We start from the raw sequence: 22,512 nt of genomic DNA on the forward strand, positions 1-22,512 counted from the left end.
AACCAATTAATTAGCTAAACTGGTATGTATTCTTAGATATTATCACTCGGGTTGATGTTTAGTAGAATAAACATATGTATAGATAATAAATATTAATTCAATTTATTTAATTAATAAATTATTACACCAATATTTTGTCTTGGTCATCAAGGCATCGTCATGAGCACAAAGAAAACACGAGCATGCAGGCACACTGACAAGAAATTTAACACAGACCAAATGTTAATGGTAGGATCCTACAGTCCTAACTAATATGGTTGCAATGATGGATACTTGCTGAATGTTTCACAGTGATGATTTCCCAGATCTTTGGCAAAGTGAGGCAGCCAAATTTATTAAGAGTTGGCATATATTGCAATACTGAGGCAGATTCTATGAATAGTCTCTTGGATTTATATCTCTTCCTGTATAAGAGGGAGGTTTTTTCCCAGTGATCTGTATCCATGACATGGTCTGCTTCTCCAGAATGGCTGTAGTGCAGGTCAGAATTATAGTTCCTGTGTTCTTCCAGGCAGATATTATTTGTTCTTCCTGTTTGTCCAAAGTGGAATAGTTCACAGGAGCAAAGAATGCAGTAGACCCCAGGATGATCTAAATGATGAAGAAGGTCTTTGGTGAGATAAGGGTCCTTGAATAAGGGTAGATAGTTTTTGGTATGGCTTCAAGGAGATTTGTATGTTATACTATTCTAGATCACAAGAAAATTTTTCTGAGGTGCACTGGATATAGGAATTGGCAATGAAGGGAAGGAAGATTAGGTTTTGTGAATTAGCTAAGAGTTTTATTAATTATGTGAAGGGGTAAAGCAATCAGCTAAAAAGTGTCCCACATGTGAATGATATCTGTAGAGAGAGAGAGAGAGAGACTAATGTGGTGAGAGCAAATGATTCTTGCATGATTGGCTAAGGTTTTGATGACACCATATTGCGAGGAGGGATGGTGATGTGATAGATGATGGATATAACTTCTAGTGTGGGTTAGTTTTTTGTAGATGGAAAAGTTTCTATTGGGCAGTCAGGTGATAAGCATATCATGGACGAGAAGACAGTTGTTTTCCTTCTCTGCAGTGAACCATATCCCAAGTGTTGGCTGTTGAGGCCTAAAGCTGTTTCCAACATATCTCCACCACATGGCCAAATGGAGAACATGTGATCCACTTAGCATAACCATAATATGGGTTTGAGAGGGGGGGCTGAGTTTAGGGCCGTATTTTCAAAATGTTCCATGAAAAGATTGGTGGGTTGGGGGAGCACACCTTTACCTTCAACCTGTTTGTAGATTTTCCCTACATTGCAGATTAGCCAGAGTTCATAGTAAAACTGATTAAATCTGCTACATTGGAGGGGGGGGGGAGAGTGTGTAGGAGTTCTGAAGTTTCTTTTAGGACTACATTAGTGAAAAAGAGGCTATGTCAAAATAGATCATAATGTTAGTATCTGACGTCTGACAAGAAAGATTTGAAGTGCACAGAATTTTTAACGTGGAAGGAAGTGTGGCTTGTAATGAGAGAGAGAGAGAGAGAGCTCTTGGGCTGAGTGTTTGGCCGCTTTGTAAGTAGAAGAACCAATACTGTCTACTATGGGTCTCGAGGTGTGTTCTGTTTGTGTGTTCCTAGTAATCCATAAATCCAGAGATGCCAAGATATAACTTTATCTAATAATTTCTGGAGTGCTTTTTTTTTTTTTTATTTTAAATATATTCTGGTTCTGGCATAGCTTTTTCAGTGCCACAAGTTTCACATAGGATAGGGTCCTTTTCCAAGGCTTTGCAGATATTAAAATTTTGTTTATGTCCATGTTATTGACAATATGGAGGTGGGAGAGAAACTGATGCATCTATCTATTTTTGCCATGACTTGAAGACTAGATACTTATTTTGGATCTAGAAGGGAATTATGGCCAAGGGTGCTGATATCTTCATAGAACATCTTAAAAATACGGTCCTCAACTTGCCCTTCCCCATAAACCACAATATGGCGACACTATGTGGAACGTGCATTCTTCACATAGTTAGGGGGGATGTGTTGGGAATATTATTAGCACACCTCAACAGCCAACACTCAAGGATCTGATTCACCATTGAGAATGAAAACTGCCTGCCCCTTCACTGACACACTTGTCACCCAACTGATCCTTATCTTTTTCTATCCAAAGAAAACCTACCCACACTGGAAGATACAAGAGGCAGCAGATGAACTGAAAGCTCTTTTGGGTAAAATATGAACTGTTTGTGACTTTTTTTAGATCAATTTGGAAGTTATCTTGTAATGAAACAGATACTTGCAAGTGATTCATAAGGCTGATAAATCATGATGCTCCTACATTTGATATTAAATTGAAAAAAAAAACAAAGCTATTTTTGGTAATGAAGCAGCCCCTTTTTTTTTATCCAACTAGGTTACAGAGATATTAATTAAATGGATTATTGTATAAAGCTTTGATCAGACCATATCTGGATTTCTGTGCTCTGATCTGGTCACTGGGATTTGAAGGGGACGAAGTAACCTTGGAGAAGTGCAAAGAGGGATAACAAAAATGATGGCAGGACTGTACAGATTATGAAGATAGACTAAGGCCATGTGGGCCGCAGAGTTTGGTGAATAGAAGGCAGGAGGGGGGGGGGGATGATCGAGAGATTTAAGCTGTTAAAGGGTTATTATAACACTTAGGAGATTTTTCGTATGGTAGAATGAAGGAAAGGAACAAGGACAAGTAGTTGCAAAAGGAGGTGATGAGTAAAAGGGTATGAAGTAATTTAGTAATTTACTAAAATAAAGAGGCAAAGGCTTAATTTCAGCAATGCAAAATTATATAAATTAAGTGGATATTAAATCCAACATCATTTCAAAGCCGAATACAGAAACTATAAAAGTTTTATGCAGAAACTATAAAAGTTTCGTGTGAAAATTGACCAGACAGCGTGCGGGAATACACCGCCGCCATACTACTAGTTGCCCTAGCCGAACCTAATAGGAAAAGCATAAACGTTAAAAGCGCCCATATGTTGCCTTCTATTAGTCCATTTTGATAGGTTTCACTAGTCTGACAGCTGTTTCAAACTCATTGGTTTTCGTCAGAGACTAGGCAGAAACCTAAGAGAGCAAAAACTCTCAGTACTAGGGAACTCGAAGCGTCGGAGAAGTGTATTTTCCGTAAGCGAACTCTCAGTTGGTGTGTAAAGTATTTACTAAAATAAAAAGCCAAGGGCTTTATTTCGGCAATGCAAAATTATATATGAAGTGGATGTTAAATCCAACATCATTTCAAAACCGGATACAGAAACTATAAAAATTCACGATTTGTCACACCAACTGGATGCAAAAAGGTAAGTCGAAGGAGATGATTGTCTTGGTTGGCACAAATGATTTGAGAGGCAAGAAGTATTCTATAAGAGAAGATGTAAAGCAGAAGAGGCAAAAGTGAAGAGCGAGAAGGTGAAGATTGTAAGTCTCCTACCACGCTATGATAAAGGCGAACTGAGGAGAAGAATGTTGCTAGCTAATGAGTCTATACATTGGTTGTGCAGAAGGAATGATGTAGGATTTGGATCTATGATCTGTTTTTGATGGAAAGAAGGATCTGCACAATGCTGATGGACTGCATCAAAATGGTTTTGGTGTTAGGTGTCTAGACAGCGAGAGAGCTTTTTATCACCAAGCATGTTGAGGTGCAAATTCAGGAAAACTTAACAATTTGGATGGAAGCAGGTGAGTTTGTGTATGAGGGCACCCATGAAGCGAGTCAGTGTGAGAATTACCAAGTGTGAAATCTCGTCTCTCAAGCAAAAATATTGAATAGGTTGGTCAATTCAGCAAGTAAAGTGGATGAGGGCCTAAAGGAATGCTGCAGTTTCTATATACTAATGCCATAAGTATCAGAAACAAGGAGGAGGAGTTTTTGACATTGGTTAGTGCAACCCCTCCAAAAGTTATAAACATTAGTGAAACTTGGCTAATAGCTAATGGTACACCATTAGCTGTTACAAGTTACAAGGATAGAATATGAAGGGTTTAGTATTTTCAGAGAAGATAGAGAAGATAGGATGTGGCGGGGGGGGGGGTACTGCTGATGATAGTAAATTATAGCCAAAAAAGAATAGGAGATAGGAGGGAGGGTGACTGTTCATTTGAAGCAGTCTGGTGTGAGATTAATGCGGGAGACAAAATATACATTTGTTAGTTGCTATAGGCCAGGGAGTTCCATGGATGATCTGGAAGACATGCATCAGTAAATTAGTATAATGAGTACAGATCGAGTAATTATTATGGGAGATTTCAACTATGGTAAGAGGAAGAATGACTATGGAAGATTAACGTTGGAAGATTAATGAGTGATGATGGTCATGAGGTAACAGACGCAGATAAAATAGTCGAGTTATTGAGTGACCACTTTGCAAGGCATCCTAGTGAGGTTACTGCTTTAACATAAGTGACAGACACTAATGCGGGACACAGAGGTAGATGAATTGGAGATTCTTAAGATATTGCCGAATCTCGGTGTAAATACCGCTGTGGGATTAAATGGATAGCAGCTCGAGTTTTGTGAAAATGTGCAAGGGAACTGGCAGTGCCATTGACTAATCACTTTCATTTAAGTCTTAGCTGTGGTAGAGTTCCATGGGAGTGGCAAGTGGGCAAAATAATTCCCTTGCATTAAGGGAGGTTCTAAGACTGCAGTAACAAATTATAGACTGGTCTCAGGAGTGGTGGTAAAAGTACTTAAAAAATTGATCAGCTCGAGTTTTGTGAAAATGTGCAAGGGAACTGGCAGTGCCATTGACTAATCACTTTCATTTAAGTCTTAGCTGTGGTAGAGTTCCATGGGAGTGGCAAGTGGGCAAAATAATTCCCTTGCATTAAGGGAGGTTCTAAGACTGCAGTAACAAATTATAGACTGGTCTCAGGAGTGGTGGTAAAAGTACTTAAAAAATTGATCAAAAAGAGAATACAAAAATCGGTGGATAAAAGTATAATACTGTATAAGGGGCAACATGGCTTTGTGAAGTGTCGGTCTTAGTAATTTACTATCTTTTTACAGTAGAATAAATGGGAATGGATATGACACTGGTTAAGTGGATAAAAGGGTAACTGCTGGACAGATATCAAAAAGCGGTATATGGAGGGGTAGAATCTAGGCGAAAATATCTGACTGATAGTGTGCTCCAGTGCACAGTGCTGGGACCATTGCTGTTTAATTTGTACATAAATGATATAGGAAATATTCAGTTGTTTGCTGATGATACGAAATTAAGTAGAGTAATAGTTAATCAAGGCGATGTGGGGGAGCTTGCAGGGCGATTTAAATAGGCTGTCAGTATGGGCAAAAAATAATGGATATCAGTTTAATGTGGAGAAATGTAAAGTTATGCATTTTAGGATAAATCGATTATATGCTGTGTATCACATTGATGACACTGTACTCCAGGAAATAGATGAAGCTAGAGATGTAGGGGTGGTGGTAGATTTAGAGTTAAAATTTAGAGTACATATTGTGAAGGTAGCTCATAAGATTACTTGGCTCTTGAAGAACATGTTAACAAGTACTTGATACATCCACATCTGGATTACTGTGCTCAAGTCTGGTCTTCTGTGTTTCTTGAGGGATGAGGAATTGGTGGAAAAATTTCAGAGGGGAGCAACCAAGATGGTGAGTGGTCTATGGAATGTTCCCTATGAGGATAGATATAGGGTGTGTGTGGATTGCAGAAGTTAGTTGATAGAAGAAAAAGAGGGAATATGATAGAAACATTTAAGTTACTTAACCACCTTACTGGCCATCATGGATCAAATACGCATCCTCATACGCTTCGTATCCATCATATATTTCAATGTAATATCAATGGTATTACAATTTTAATGTGCACTTCGCATCCATGGTAACCTGGATGCATATATACGTCTTGGCCGGTAGCGTGATTAAAGGATTTATAGGATTGATGCAGGGGAAATGTTTCAGCCCATGGATTGGCTAGAGGAGCAACAACAAGATATATCTGGAAATTGAATAAAAGTGTGGTTAGTAGGGGCGTGAAGACTAGATTTTTGCTTGGAGAGTTGCGAATGAGTGGAATGGGTTGCCAGAGTGAGTTGTGCATCCATGGTAATGATTGTGCATCCATATACGCATCCATGGTAACCTGGATGCATATATACGTCTTGGCCGGTAGCGTGGTTAAAGGATTTATAGGATTGATGCAGGGGAAATGTTTCAGCCCATGGATTGGCTAGAGGAGCAACAACAAGATATCATATCTGGAAATTGAATTAAAGTGTGGTTAGTAGGGGGTGTGAAGACTAGATTTTTGCTTGGAGAGTTGCGAATGAGTGGAATGGGTTGCCAGAGTGAGTTGTGAGTGCTTTATCTGTTAATGGGTTAAAGGAGGAGTATGATAGATCGTGTGGATAGTTTGGGTTTCCTGCAATGAGTGTTGGACTCCACTGAGGTGTCTATACAATAATAATAATACACAAGCTGTAGCTCCCAACATAAGCAATCCCACAACATAATGGTCTGCTGGTCATTTTATTTTAAAACATCAGATGTGGAACAGAGATAACTGTTGTAATGTTGCTCTCTTACCATATATGTATCACGTTTCATGTTTGTTTTGTTCTTTAATTCTTAGTCTGTTTAATATCTCCCCCCCCCCCCATTATGGATTTTTATTTATTTTTTAATGATAAGTATCAATATGTTCAATTATTGGTTCTTCCTATTCAGCCTCCTAATTACATGCCATTTTAGCTTTGATCAAGTTCTTTTCCAAGTACAGTCATCCCTCAACTTACGGTCGGGTTCCATTCTTTCCGGCAGGACTTAAGTCGATACATTAAATCAACAGAGTTATAGGGGTTAGGGACTTAACCGTAATAAGTATACTGTGTGTTACCGCCACTATAAAACAGGAGAATAATCAACCAAATCTTCCTCCACAATCACATCTTCGTTACCTTCCCTGTGTGAATGATCAGGCTGTGGCTCTTCTGGTGTAACCTTTGTTTTTTTTTGATGAAAATGCCCAATGACTGCTTATCCCTTTTTTTCTTAAGTAGCGTTCAACATTGGGGTCCATGTCTTCAGCCATTTTGAGAACATCGCTAACTGCAAAGAATATTTCTGCAAGACCCCCTTCACTATGAATTGTTTAACTACCTCTTCCTGTTTCTCTTCCCCCCCCCCCCTTCCTTCTCGTTTTTCCTCTTGTGCAACAGTTGTTCCTTCAGTTTGATCAATTCTTCGTTGTTCAATTCTTCAGGAGAACTTTCTATGAGTTGAATTATGTCATCATTCACCTCGAGATTCAGATTGTTTGCTAGGCACACTATTACAAACTTCCAAAATCATGCACAAACCTTTTTAATGTCTTTTTCATATGCCACCCATATGTCATTGAAAGATCACTTCGTTCCAAGCCACAGCAATATTTTTAATAGCATGATAAATATTGAATGTTTTCCAGAATTGCATGAGAGTCAGAAATGCATGAGAGTTTTAGCAGAAATGGCTTGTGAAAAAGTTCTCCTTAGATAAGCCTTAAACACTGCAAAAACTTCCTAATCCATCGGTTGGATCAATGAAGTAGTGTTTGGTGGGAGAAACATGACCTTGAACTTGGTGAAGATCACTGCTATAAGACCTGGAGCATTATCTAGAATTAATAAAATTTTAAATTCTACATTTTCTTTCACACAATAGCTTTTTATTTCACTCGCATAACAGTTGATTAAAGCATCCTCAAACAATTTTTGAGTCATCGACGACTTCTTATTGCTCCGATAATGAACTGGGGGTATGCTTCCTAATGTTTTTGAAGATTCGTGGATTCTCACTGTGGCATATATCATCAATGGTTTCAGTTTATATCCAGCCACGTTATCCATAACAGAATCGTAACATGGGCATTAAGATCTTTGAAATTAGGTATAGATTTTAGCTTTTTTGTGGATGAATGTCTGCTCGGGCATTTTTTTCCGAAACAAAGACGTCTCATCCATATTTGCAGTGGCAAATAATTTTATCCAATTTTTCCACAAACTCCTTGGCAGCCTTCTCAGCACTTGCAGATTCCCATACATTTTCGTATTATGCAGCGCAAAATGCTGCTTGAATCTCATGAATCAACCGGAAGAAGCAATGAATTTGTAGTCATAATAGGGTTTTGCTTTCTCCATCATGTTGAAGAGACTTAGTTTCTTAACAGTTATGGTTACAGTGCTAAGGGGTATGCACTTTTGGTTCAGGTCTTCTACCCATGATGCAAGTAGCTTTTCCATATCACTGATAGGACCTTGTCATTGCTTCGTCACTATTATCGATTTAATGGAAGCAGATCCTTTCACAGCCTCTATGATTTTATCCTTATTTTTCAAAATGGTCATCACTGTAGAATGAGACCATCCAAAGTCATGTGCGATCCAGGGGTGGCTCGTCTATAGGGCCATAGGGGCTGGGCCCCACTATTTGTATAACTAGCCCAGTGTAGTTTTAAAAAAGATCTTGTAATTATTATTTTTTTGATCCGTTTCTAACATGTTTTATTGTTTAATAAAAAAAATTACTGTAGTATTTTGTGGCAATATTGTATAATACGACTTAGTACGGTCTCTGGGGCCAGCCGTGGCTGGCTCTGTTTTATACGTGTAGAATACAGGCATGTATTTGATTATATAAAGAAACCCGTGGAGAATTGCACATGCACTAGCGATTGTGCTTGTTTACCAGGTGCAGCGCTTATCTTAGGGCCAGTTTTGTCTGGTCCAGTCACTGCATTTGTACGTAACTAGCACAATTCTTTCATTGTCTTATTATTTATTCTCATTGTTGATCTGTTTTATTGTTTTTAGTGTGATTAATTATTGTTGTCATTGTTTGTTATAATTTATTTTAAAATTTAAATTTTTATTACGTCCATAAACAATACATTTTAACTATGAACAAAATTGATAGTTTATTGGAAAAACGTTTCTCGTTATTAAGTCTAGAAGAAAAATTTGAAATCAAAAGACTTGACGCATACCAACCCCGAGATGTGCGTATTACTCAAAAAGATGGTAAAAAAACAAGAACATTTTGTGTAACCTGGTTTTTTCATCACTAACACTAAGCCATGATTTAAGAAATAACGACTTAGTGTTAGTGATGAAAAAAAATCTTTGTTCTGTTTATATTGTGTTTTATTTGGTGGTGAGAGCTTGTGGACACTCAGTGGCTGTAAAGACCTAAAACATCTTTCTGAGCGAATACAAAAACATGAATCCAGTAAAATTCATATAAACTATGCGGTGCAATTTCAAATGTTTGGTAAAATTAACATCTCATCTTCCATTGATACTGGATGTCCTCTTAATATAAAGAAACATAATGAATTAGTTGACAAAAATAGTCATACTTTATCGAGGATCATAGACTGCATAAAATTTTGTGGTGTACACGAACTGCCGTTAAGAGGATGACGAAACCATCGATTCGAACAATCTAGGAGTGTTTTTAGATATGGTTTCATACACAGCTACATTAGATAGTGTTTTAAACGATCATCTTGAAAATTCAAAAGTAGCAAAAAATACTTCAAAAACCAACCAAAATTACATTTTAGACTGCATGTATAAAGTATATATAGAAGAAATTAAAAGTAAAATTGATAAGGCGAGTTTTGTTTCCTTGCAAGCAGACGAGACAACCGATGTATCTTGTTGTTCGCAGTTCATAATTATTTTGTGTTACCTAAAAGATTCTCAACCAGTTGAAAGATTTCTAGTGTTTATTGATGTTCTTGATAGGACTTACAAATGTGTTAAAAGAAGAACTGAAATCTTTTAGTCTCAACGAAAAATTGATCGCACAGGCCTATGATGGTGCAGCAGTAATGAGCGGATCACGAAATGGAGTACAAAGTATAATGAAAGACGTTTACCCTAATGCCCATTGTGTTCACTGTTATGCACATCAGCTGAATTTAATTTTAAAAAAGTCTGTTCATCAAATAAGCGAATGAGAACATTTTTTTCTACTTTAAGTGGATTTGCCGTGTTCTTCACACCCTCTCCAAAACGAAATGACTTGCTTCGCGAAATTAGCCAAACACAAGTACCAAGAGTTTGTGAAACACGATGGAATTTTCATTCCAAGATAGTGAATTGTATAAAAGAGAATAAAATAGAGCTTCTGGAATGTTTTAACAAAATCATAAACGAAGAAGAATGGGATGACAAAAGCATGTGGGAATCGGTTGGATTCAAAAAATTGTTGGAAGATTTTGAGTTCAACTTCTTTTTATCTTTTTTTTTATTCAATTTTAAAACATGTCAATGTACTTTACAACATATTGCAATCTAATAAAACCAACAATATCACTATCAAAGAAGCATTCAATAAATTTGAATCATCCATTAATCTCGTACGGAATTGCATCGCCGATTTTATTCCTGCATGAGTTCCAGACGATCGCGAGGAAATACCTGAAAAAAGAATTAAAAGACACAACACGACAGATGAATTACTGATAGAAGATACTAAAGAAGCCTGCAACAAAATAATTAGTGACAGATTCAGAAGCTTTGAAATATTTAAATCATTATTTATTGTAGACCCTAAAAATTTCAATTTCAATAGACAACATTTTTCTAGAGAACACAATAAACATTAAAAGAAATTATCCACTGTTAAGTGAAGACAAGTTGATATCGGAATTAACTGTTATGTATGAAAATACTACTTTTAGTGATATACCCAACATCAATGCCTTATCACGATTCATACAAGACAATAAACTGGTCGATATCTTTTCTGAAGTGTCAAAATTAATTGAAATTGTTTTAGTGACACCTGTCTCCACAGCTGATGCCGAACGTTGTTTTAGCACCCTAAAATGTATTAAAACACTTTTAAGAAATTCGACAGGGCAAGATCGGTTGAATGCTCTAGCCGTACTATCTATTCATAAGGATTATTTACAAGAAATTAAACAGTTTAATCATAAAGTAATCAAAAAATTTGCTCATATGAAACAAAGAAGAGCAGAATATTTATATAAATAAATAATAATTGTATGAATATCGGTAAATGAAAATTATAAAATCTATATGCTACGCGAAAAGTTTTGTGCATCTGACTAGAAATACCGATGTTTTCCCTTCTTTGATACATAAATAAGTTTTTAAGGTATTTCTTTCTTAATTTTTTAAAAATATTTTTGTCTTTTATATACCTGTTTTTTATAAACATGTATTTTATATTTTTTCTGGATTTATCAGTAGTTCTTATTTAATTTGTTATTATTTTTAATGTCTTGTCTGTATCTTTATTTTTTTCAGTGTCTGTCTTTATTGAAAACGTATTATGTTTTGATCATGTCATTATATGTATAGTACATATTATGTTTACTTTGTAAAAAATAAAATTTATGATTTTTCTTTGACTTTTATGTGTTTATATTTATAGGTTCTATTAGTCAATCACATCATCATCATCATCATCAAATTCCTGCCATGTACCCTCAAGGGGTGTACAGGATACGACAGTACTACATGAAAAAATTACATCATTACTAACTTCCTATCTACAATTTTCCTCCAAATCAGTCTATTACTTGTCAAGACTCCAACATTATCAGATCTTATATTTCTATCATCTAAGGCACTTTGTACCGTATCAATCCACCTATATCTTGGTCTTCCTCTGGGTCGTTTTCCTGCCAACCTGGCAGAGAACACTTGTTTTGCTAATCTTTCCTCGCCCATTCTATTTAAGTGACCATACCACCTGAGATTAGCTCTGCTAACACATTCCTGGATGCAGACAATGTCAAGTTCTTTCCTAATATCCTCATTTTTAATAAGATATTGCCATTGATGCCATCTGTTCACGCCTCTAATCTTTCTCAGGACTCTCATATCTGCAGTCTCTAGTCTTTGGTCAAGTGTTTTACTTCTGACCCAGCTCTCAGATCCATAAGTTAAAATTGGTTTGAACAGTCTTGTATACAGCTAATTTAGTGTTCCGACTAATTTCTTTCTTATTCCATATGAATTTATTCAACTGACTTCCCACGATACCAGCTTTGCTGATTCTGTTGTCTATTTCTATATTTAGTTTACCATCTTCAGTAAAAATTGTGCCCAAGTAGCTGAAATGTTTTACTTGTTCCACAGGTTCTCCATTCACAACACAGTTGACATTTTCAATGATTCTGCCTATTTTCATTGTCTTTGTCTTTTTATTGCTGACCTTCATAACAGCTATTCAATTTAGTCAGAGAATCTTGCAGACTTGTAGCGGATTTATTTAGAAGTATAACATCATCCGCATAAAGCAAAGAGCTGACATTAACATCTCCAATTTTGATATCAGGTTTAATACCACATTCCTTCATAATGTGATCCATATAGATAATGAATAACAGAGGGGATAATGTACATCCTTGTCTCACACCAGATTTAACATTAAACCATCTTCCTGTACTTCCTTCAATTCTAACTGCTGACTCACAACTCAAATAAAGACTAAGTATTGCTTGATATAATGCCCCATTGACACCATATAACTGCAGCGTATTGAATAGCTTCTCTCTTGGCACCTTGTCATATGCCTTTTCCAAATCGACAAAACTTAAATCAGATCTTTGTTATATTCCCATGTTTTTTCGACTATTTGTCGTAAAGTGAAGATCTGATCCTGACAGCCTCTATTTGGCCTGAATCCTGCTTGTTCTTCACCAAGCTTTTCTTCCACAATTCTTCTCAACCGTTTCTCAAGTATACTTGCATAGATCTTGCCAGGAACACTCAGTAGGGAAATACGTCTGTAATTCTCACATTCAGTTTTATTTCCCTTTTTATATATGGGTACTATGAGAGCTCTACTCCAATCATCGGGAATTCATCCCTCTGTCCAGGCTTTCTGAACTATGCAGTGCAGCCACTGTAAGACTTTTATACCACCATACTTCAGCATTTCTGGTCGAATATCATCTACTCCTGCTGCCTTTCCACATTTCAAGCCTTTGATGGCTTTTTCTACTTCAAGTATGGATATGTATTCCTGACTGCATGCCTGGTCAGTGTTTTTTATCACTGTGCTGTCATCACTGCTTGTTTCATTTAGCAGTTTTTCAAAGTAATTACTCCATACTTCAAGGATATCTTTTTCTCCTGTTTTCATTTCACCTTTATCATCTCTAATTCCTTTTACAGCACTCTTTCCTCCATTCCTAAGCTTCTTCAACAACCTCCAGAATATTTTGCCACCTTCTTGATATTTATTTTCTATATTCTTGCCAAAGTCCTCCCATGACTTTTGTTTAGCTAGTTTTACACACTGTTTAGCTTTCTTACATTTGTCTCTGTATTCTGTAAGAGTAAAAGCTGACTTATTTGCCAGGAACTTTTGATATACTTTCTTCTTTTCCTTCACTGCCTCTTTAACTTCCTGTGTCCACCAGGGAGTTCTGATTTTTTTATCCTTGCACACAACCTCACCACATGCCTCTCTGGCAGAATCAATCAATGTTTCCTTCAGAGTTTGCCACTGAATCTCCAAGGTTTGATTCCTGTTCTCAAACTCTTTCATTTTCTTTTCAATAATATTTCTGTATTTTAGTCTACAGTTTACATCTGAGAGCTGCTCAACTTTTATTCGCTTTAAAACTTTCTTACATGTTATTCTTTTCAATATGAAATTCAATTTTATCCTGCTCAAGACTAAATAGTGATCACTTCCAATTTCAAATCCTCTGTACACTCTGGTGTCCTGCACCAGGGAGAAAACATCACTATCAACAATAACATAGTCAATGAGACTTTTCTTATTCCTAGCCTCTTCTCTCCATGTGAATTTGTGCACATTTTTATGTTGGAACATGGTGTTAGTAATAACCAGTCCATGTCCTGAGCAGAAATCCAACAGATATTTGCCATTATTATTAGCTTTGCTCTTTTCTCCAAATTTTCCCAAAATATTTTTGTATGTCTCACAATCATTTCCTACTCTACTATTTAGATCCCCAACAATGACCACCTTTTCCTTTTTCATTGTGTCAGTTGCTTTTTCTAAAGCCTCAAAAAATTCCTCCACTTCTACCTTAGTAGAACCTTCTGTGGGACCATAGGCACAAATAAGTCTCATTGTCCAGTTCCCCATTCTCATGTTTGCCCACATTACTCTACTTGAGACTGACTGCCATTCAAGAAGATTAGCCTCGTATTTTGTGTTGAATACTATGGCTACTCCTTCTTTTCCTTGATTGTCATTGCCTGAATATAACATTTTGTATTTATTGCTCCGAAAGATCTCACCAGTTTTGGTCTTTTTTGTTTCAGTCACCCCTATTATGTCGATCTGGTACTTATCTAATTCCTCAGCTAGCTCCATTTCTTTGCCATTCAGGCTTCTTACGTTGATAGTACCGATCTTTAACTCTGGTGATGTTGAGTTGGGGTTTGTTTTCAGATTTGTTCCAGTAGCTGACTTTTCGCTGTTCGCCCTGGTTCCCTGGCGAAAACAACGGGGGCCTTGTTTAACCGGGCGACACCCCAGCCGTCATGAAATTTTGTCATGTTGTACCATCATTTTTTATTTTGGTTTAACCAATAAGAATACAATTTGGTCGGCTAAATCCCAAATTGCCAGCCCATCCTCGTTCGTTCAGTATCAAAGTAGATACCCAACAGGGCGCACCACGAGAAGGTGAGGATTGGACATTAGGTCAGAAGCCCTGGTCGGTTCTCCGCATTCCTTTAATGGCTATGTGGAGGTCTCCTCTCAGTTATACAGCTTTGACTCTTAAGCACCCCATTAGTCAATCTTTATGAAACAATTTTAACTTTTTAAAAATTTATTTTCTCTGAAGTTTCGACATTCATTTATAAAATAAATAATAAAAATAATAACTTTTTTTAACACTTGAAAAATGAAAACTCGAAAATATTTCGCAGGGCAGACAGCTAGAGTCAAACCATTGTCTTTGGATTTCCGTTCCACTGCTCTAGTCCGTTGAGCTACACAAGTGATGTGAAGTCATTAGTCTCTATATACGAGTTGCCCAGTCGTGAAGTTACTTCACGCATTAATTTTGTTTGCTTACACTTGGATAAAGGATGAAACCAAGAATATAATTTCTTGGCATCTTTGATTTATAGTATAACAAAGTAAAAAAAAAAAAAAAAAATTTCAACATCCATCTCTAATCCAGCGTATTTTAGTAATAATGTATGATGCCTTTTGGCTACTTGTATATGGAAATATGACTTCTACATTACATCAACCTTGGCATCACCTCTGGGTGTGGTTCCCACTGAGGTAAAAAGCTGCTATCTGTTTAGGATATGGAGGGAGCCTATGCCAATTCAACTACCTGCCTCCTAGTTAATGGGTTCCTGTCAGACCCAGTCAAAATTCCAAAAGGAGTCAAGCAAGGTTGTCCTCTTAGTCCACTGTTCTTTGCATTGGTCCTTGAACCTTTGTTACAAGAAGTCGACAATAGGCATGCTGTACGAGGAATAACAGTTCCTTCAACTATGAAGGAAAATAAGGTATTAGCATATGATGATGATGTGGGCACTTTGAAGGATAATGATTTCATATATATCTTTTTTGGTATTTTGGAAAAATTCAACAAGATCAGTGGATTAAATACTAATGTAGACAAGACAAAAATTAAAAATTTTTGGAAAGTGGGATCTTGGAGGCATTTCTTTTAGACGAACCCCTAAGAAAGAACCCCTCATTATACTTGGAATTCTCTTCTCCACTTACCCAATATTACCAATTCAAGAACTTATATACAAGTTTGGTGGTGGTGTACTGACAACAGGAAGCCTGTGAGATCATTATCAACCACCCCAATTTAAACAATAACGATGGCCTAAAAATCCCATACATATGGAAGCCATGTATTCGTCCCACGAATCCTTCCTCTCTAAGAACAACTATAAATAGGACTGTAGAAAATCCAGGCTCTCAATCTAAAATAACAATTTTAATATTAAAAAAATAGAACATCACTGTTAAAGAAAAAATCTATAAGAAAGAATGGCTATTCATGTTGTAATTTATAAATAGTTTTTTAAATCAAAAATAACAATTGTAATAATAGAAATAGGACATCACTGTTACTGGAAGGAAAACTATCTGTAAGCAAGAATGTTTATTCATGTAATCATAAATTAAATCTAGCTTGATTTTTTTTTTCCCCACTAGAGGTCATGCCAGTGAGTAGCATGTGATCAAATCATTGTTTCTCTAGCTTTCAGTTTGAAATGTAATGCAGCTTGTCTTGTATATTTATGTATGCTCCAGATGATGATCTTGATATGAAGATCGAAATGTCGGGATAATATAAAGAGTTATTTTAACACGGTTGTAGAATCCATAATTTCAAAAATGAATGCTGATTACCGTGTAACACTAAAAGAAAAGAAAACAAAATTAACTTATATACAAGAACTTTGAAACCTTAGAAGACTAGAAAATAGGGTCACTTTCCTTTTCTTCTGAAGCCATAGTACTCAAAACCATAATCTTTCCTGCTTTGTTGTACATAATAAATATTACAGACATCACAGATGCTGAAAAAAAGCAAATATATAGTAAGCCTGTGCAATTTTTTTGGTCCAGCTGATACCAAGAAGTTAAAAAGGAATTTCTTCAACTATCAAAGAAGCATGGAGGATTTGGGCTTCCAGTCTTAAAATTCTGTTATTTAGCAATACAGTCTTAAAAATCCATAAAATATTGCAGACCAATGTGCAGACCTTCTGAACATGTTCTCCTGTTTGGAATAAATGATTGTAAAGGTCCAAAAACTGAGATTGTTCCTGAATACTACAACACTCTGTTCTTAACTCTAAGACAGCTACAACACTTTGGCATTGACATTGTTTCCATTAATAAAATTTGGTATAAAGAAATCTTTAATCTTTTTCGCTGCAAACATCCACAGCTGGGTACTGACAACAGTACTTTGTTTCATAACTTATTGAAGTTCCAAGGATATCCTAACAGGAGGGATCTTGCTTGGAGAATTGCATGTCCACCTTCCAGTCAATACCATCAAATGGAGGTACTTTAACATCGGAGATCCAATCTGTGATATCTGTTATCGATTGGAAACAGTAGAACATGCATTCTACAGCTGCCCTCATGTCCTGCGTATTTGGAACAGATTATGTAATGTGTTGTGCATTCCATTACTTACAACAGAGCAGTTTTTTTTTTTTTTTTTTTTATAGTATCCACCACCTGTCAGCAATGGAAAGAGAATTTTGAATTTTATAATTAATGAATTAAAATACCATTTATGGAAGGTTAGAAAGAAACATGGATTTGAAAACCAGCGATATGACACCCAAATGCTTTATAATATTGTATTGTGGAAATTTTATTGTTCAGTCAGACGATTTTTGCATTTAGTAAGAGGCATTCTAGATGTGAAAATTTTGGCTAGGTGGTGTAGACCATCCACATTATGCAGTATTCACCAGGGAAGATAAAATTCTGTGTTTTTGCTATGAGAGGTTTTTAAATGGTTCCAACCTTTTAATTCAATGTGATCTTATAGTCAGTCGCAATGATGACTGGAGAGCAATCCCAGACAGAGAAGGCCAACTCAAGGCAGTTAACTCAGATAAGGCTAACTAACTGGGTATCAGTCATCTTTCACTTTAGTTTCAATTAGTCTTTTGGTTGTTCATCTATGAGATTGGTAAAAAAGGACAACTGATAGCCTTTGGCTATATGATGATATAAAAGAGCTGAGGCCTTTTCTTTATCTTTTTATCTGTCTTTTCTTTCTCCTAATGCTATCAGGCTCTCTTGCACCCCTGTACTAACTACTCCAGGCCTATGATGAGCACTCACTCCTTTACTTTTTCACCTCAATAAAGGTCAAAACCAGTCTGGGTAGTGTCCCCTTCCTATAATGCATAGCATTATACATGTCTATAAGGATGTGTGCATTGCATTATAGAATACTAATGCAATTGATGTGAAATCATTAGCCTCCATAGCCCAGTCTTGAAGTGACTTCACTCATGAAACACTTGGATTAAAGGATGAAATCAAGAATATAATTTTTTGGCATCTTTAATTTGCAATGTGTTAGATGGGTGATTCCAAAAAGAAATTTTAACAATGTGAATCCTATGACTAATGGATCAATACTGTAAAGAAATGAAAATGAGATATTAAATAAATGTTCTATAATGCTTGAAGAAATGCTAAAATGGGAAGATAATTTTTTGTGTCCCAAGAAACTAGACAATCTGAAACTGTCAAGTTTCAGAACAAGAGCATTATTACTTTTTTGATAAGTTATTTATATTCCATCAAATGAAACTGTCTTCTCTGGTAAAGAATCTGTAATTGTACTTCTTATAATTACATTACCCGAGATAAGACAATACTCAGTGAGACAGATTGAAGATGAATGGATCAACGTGTGTGTGTGTGCAAGCGTGCACACACACGCACTAAATGAGGAAATGCTGCATAGCCCAATGGAACTTAAGGAGCAAAAAAAAAAAGGGCATTATACATTTGAAAAAAAAAAAACCATGATAAAGAACTCTGATGAACATTTATTTATTTTGTATGAATTTGTGAAAAATTAAAATGCTCAGTCTGATAGACTGATAATTATATATAAAACAATCTAATAATAGAATGATTTAGTGCATGAATGAATTTATCCCCTGAAGGTTAAGAAAATCTCAAAGTGTAGTTTATAATTTAGAAGGGCTTGTATATAGTTTTGTTTAGTTTTATTAAATATACAGGGTGATTTAAAATTCCACTTACAAACTTTGAGGGGAGGTAGAGAACATCAAAATCAACTGTATTCACATAGGAAAGCATGACTGGAAACGCACCCAAAAGTAATAGGTGGTACTGTTCGGCAGCGCTCCAGGTGAGCAATTGGGGCTTCCTCATTCAAACTTTCGACGTCATTTTACGAACGCTGAGATGGTAGACATGCACCTCGTTTACCATATTATGTATCCAACTACTATTGAACTGTTCAATTACGCCTAATAAAGTTTTTTACACTACTTACTGCCTTGTGTTATTTCTGTATTTTTGTGTCCCTGTTAGTACCTTTCAGTGGCTTTTCCAGTCATGCTTTCCTATGTGAATATGGTTGAATTTAAAAGTTCTCTACCTCCCCTCAAAGTTTGTACATGGAATTTTGAACCACCCTGTATATATAGATATATATTTTGAATTGGCCTTGAGTTCAATAATTTCCTGGATTCTAAAAAGAATTAAGTTTAAAGTCATTGGATATGAACACTTGCAATTTTTCTTTAATACTTGGTAAGAACACAATTTGGTACATCAGGATACATCGAGAGAGAGAGACAGTGTGTGTGTGTGTGTGTGTGCGCGCGCCTCTTGTGGATGCCGCATTAAAAATAAAATAAAGAAATTCTGTATAAATGACTCCTTAATAGCATAATAATTTCCTTACACAGTAATTCAGTTTTAAAAATGCTCTTTTTTAAATAATTGGAAAGGTAATGTAAAATCACTGAAAGCTGAACAGAAATTGCAAGTAGTAATTTAAAAAAAAAAATAGTTAATCATGTATCAACTATTTCCATGTTATTAATTAAATACAATGGCAATTTTCACTTTAGTAAACTCATAAGGACTAAAGGAATAGCTTGCTATAGTGGAAAGTTTTGTATAATCAATTTCCTTTAGGAATACATTGACACTATGGAACTTGGAGTGAGACCTTTTGGATAGTTTGAGTTTACTGTAATGGAAGTTGCTCACTGTTACTTGTAAATGTATGTTATGTTTGCTTCATGAGACATTCTTATGTTTAAAATGTTTGGAAATATTTTCCCTCATCACTGAAAATAGTTTTGCTTTTAAAATCTTTGTGACTTGTTCAGACATTCATTCTGCTTTTTTTTTTTTCATTTCAGACTTGATGCCATTCAAAAAAGGTAGGAAAGAAGTGTTAAAATTTATTAATACCTAATGTCTAATATTCATTTTTTTAAAAAAAAAGCACCTCTTGTTTTAAAAGTACAATACTTGTGCTTCAAATCTAATATTGATAAAAAGCAAAATCTTGAATTAGTTATCTACTCAGGAAAAGAAAATCGAAGTTGAGATATTCACTTCACTTCATTATTCTTATTTGTTAACTAATTTTTACCTCCATGTTTATATACAAAAGTGTCATGAAACTCATGCCCCAGTTTGTCATTCACAAACCTCAGATGTTAACACACACAAAACATTAGAATGTTACAATAAGTCTTGTCTATAAACATCATTAATTAATAATGAATGTTGTAGTTAAATGCAATCCTTAAATACATTTTTTTTAATTACAGTAAAATTAGAGTAAAATCTCATGTAATTCAAACTCTCATTCATTGTACTTTCTTTCAATTTAAAATGGATATTATTTCCCCACAACCTGAATCTCATATTGCATTCAGAAAAATATCATCAAAATATTGTTAACTTTATTAGAAAATGCACCTCTATTGAATATTTGGTTTTAATCAACTTCAAAGTTTGCAGTGTTATAGTTACTCATAAAAAAAATACTGTTCTTCCGTGGATTGTTTCTGTTTGATCTCAAAAGCATTTGACTTTTTAGCTGTGTGTGAGGGGGAAGATGGTGAGTGCGTTATCTGGATAGTAGAGATGTAGGGTAATGAAGGGGATGTGTAGGAAGAGTGGCTTGAAATATATAGATGCTTTGAGTGCATTTGTTAATAGAAGAGAGCTGTATGCAACAGTTGGATTTGTGTTTGAACATGGAAGAATACAGACATTTAGAGAAGCAATTTTCCTTGACAGGTGTGTTAGAACGGGAACTAGAGTTGCTAGGATTGGAAGTGTGTAAGGATGACCTCGTGTAATGATAGTGACTGGAAAGATGAGAGAGAATTGTTATATACAAATGCCTGGAGCATTAGGAATAAAGGAAATGAGTTTATAGCATTGATGACTCAATTGGTCTGAATATTAACAGTATCGGCAAAACTTAGTTAACAGAGGAGGATGTCCTGACAGGGACAGAAATTGAAGGCTATAGTATATTTCAGAAGAATAGAAAAGTGTGAGGGTAGTGGAGCATTATTACTAAAGTTATGAGTTCTGCTCTCTCTGGGTAGAGAATCAAGAGGGAAATGGCACTGATGACTCTGCTAGTGTACTGTGTGAGAGAGGTGAAGAGACCATGATTAGATGTTGCTATATGCTGAAAAATGAAGGTGAATGAGCAATAGAGAGTGATGAACCAGAAATATCAAAACAAATAAGTTTGCCATGTGCAAAATAAGTGATCCTTGTGGAGGATTTTAACTATAGCAATATAAATTGGGCAGAGGAAACAGTAACAAGGGAACTATGAATTTCTGGAGTGATCTGATCATAATTAAGATGTCATACTGGTCCATTAGTAAGAGTGACCACAGTCTTGACTTGGAGGTGAAAGGTATGTAGAAGTACCAATAAGGAAGGAATATATGCGGAATTATAAGGAATTGGAACAGAACATTTGATGAATGAATTTCAAGGAAGAGGCCAGTAATGCTTAGGAACTAATTAAGTAATATTTGTTAGTAGCAATGGCAAATTGCATACCTCACTGAAGCTAATAGTCCCAGTCTTTTATTTATTCCATCTACTTCAGCTGTGTAGAACAGCTTTATCCTATACAGCATTCCCCTCAAGTGAAAAAAGAAAGCAATTTTGAGTAAAATGGAAGACTAGAGAAATCAAAAACCAGAATTTGCAAATGAAAAAAAAAGCTATTGTAAAAGTATGAAGGGAGGGATAAGAACAGTTGAGTGGTGGCTCAATGTGTCGAGAAATTTCTTTGGAGGAAAAATTCCCTAGGATTGCTAGTAACCAAATGAATGTTACTTTTTACAGCCATATTAAGGAGCAAGGGCATCAATATAAGAATAACATAATAAATAGAATAATAATAATAAATCAAACTCAGAATTTTAAAATCAAGTACAAATCTCATATCTACCCCCAAGCCTTGGAATGCTGCTTTCAGAGTTGAAGTAGTGTACCTAAGACCTCTTCAAAAATTCTTGATGCTGCTCAGAAGAGAGCAATCCAGTTAATTGATGACTTCCCCAACATTCACATGCATGAGCTCTCTTTAGCCTCTGTCTTAGTCAATTTCTGTATTGTCTCTTCTACAGATATTTCCTACTAATATTTCTATAAATATCTGGTCCTGTTCTAGCTGAACAGTACCAGACATTTTATACAAAACCCTGTCACCTCCGACTGGCTAACTCACCTTCATTTGAAAAGCCCTGATAAAGGTTCTTCACATCCTAGACAAGATGTGTTAGTCAGATGTTGCTCATGTTCCTGTGGGTTTAGCAGAAACAGGAAAATGGAGGTAGCAGGGTTTTCCTCCTGGAAACTCAGGTTTTTCATCTTGCCAAGCAGGCAAATGTACTGGCCATTAGAACACACACAATTTACAGAGACATAATAACACTTGCCTAATAGCCTGAGTTGT

At 35.8% G+C, this 22,512-nt stretch overlaps 1 protein-coding gene across 2 annotated transcripts in view; it reads left to right on the plus strand.

The window, feature by feature from the left end:
• BORCS7 (BLOC-1 related complex subunit 7) overlaps positions 1-22,512 on the plus strand; it is a 93,684-nt gene that overhangs the window by 57,745 nt on the left and 13,427 nt on the right. For both annotated transcript variants that reach the window (XR_016548182.1, XM_090391102.1), the window contains exon 4: positions 19,928-19,948. Coding sequence is in view for 1 of the 2 variants with exons in the window: in XM_090391102.1 (XP_090247228.1) it covers positions 19,928-19,948 (21 nt within the window). In the remaining variant the exon portion in view is untranslated. The remainder of the gene's footprint in view (positions 1-19,927; positions 19,949-22,512) is intronic.

The sequence above is a fragment of the Typopeltis vanoorti genome, chromosome 4, assembly GCF_054136105.1.
Source record: "Typopeltis vanoorti isolate ZY-2024b chromosome 4, IOZ_Tvanoo_1.0, whole genome shotgun sequence".
Lineage (NCBI taxonomy): Eukaryota > Metazoa > Arthropoda > Arachnida > Uropygi > Thelyphonidae > Typopeltis > Typopeltis vanoorti.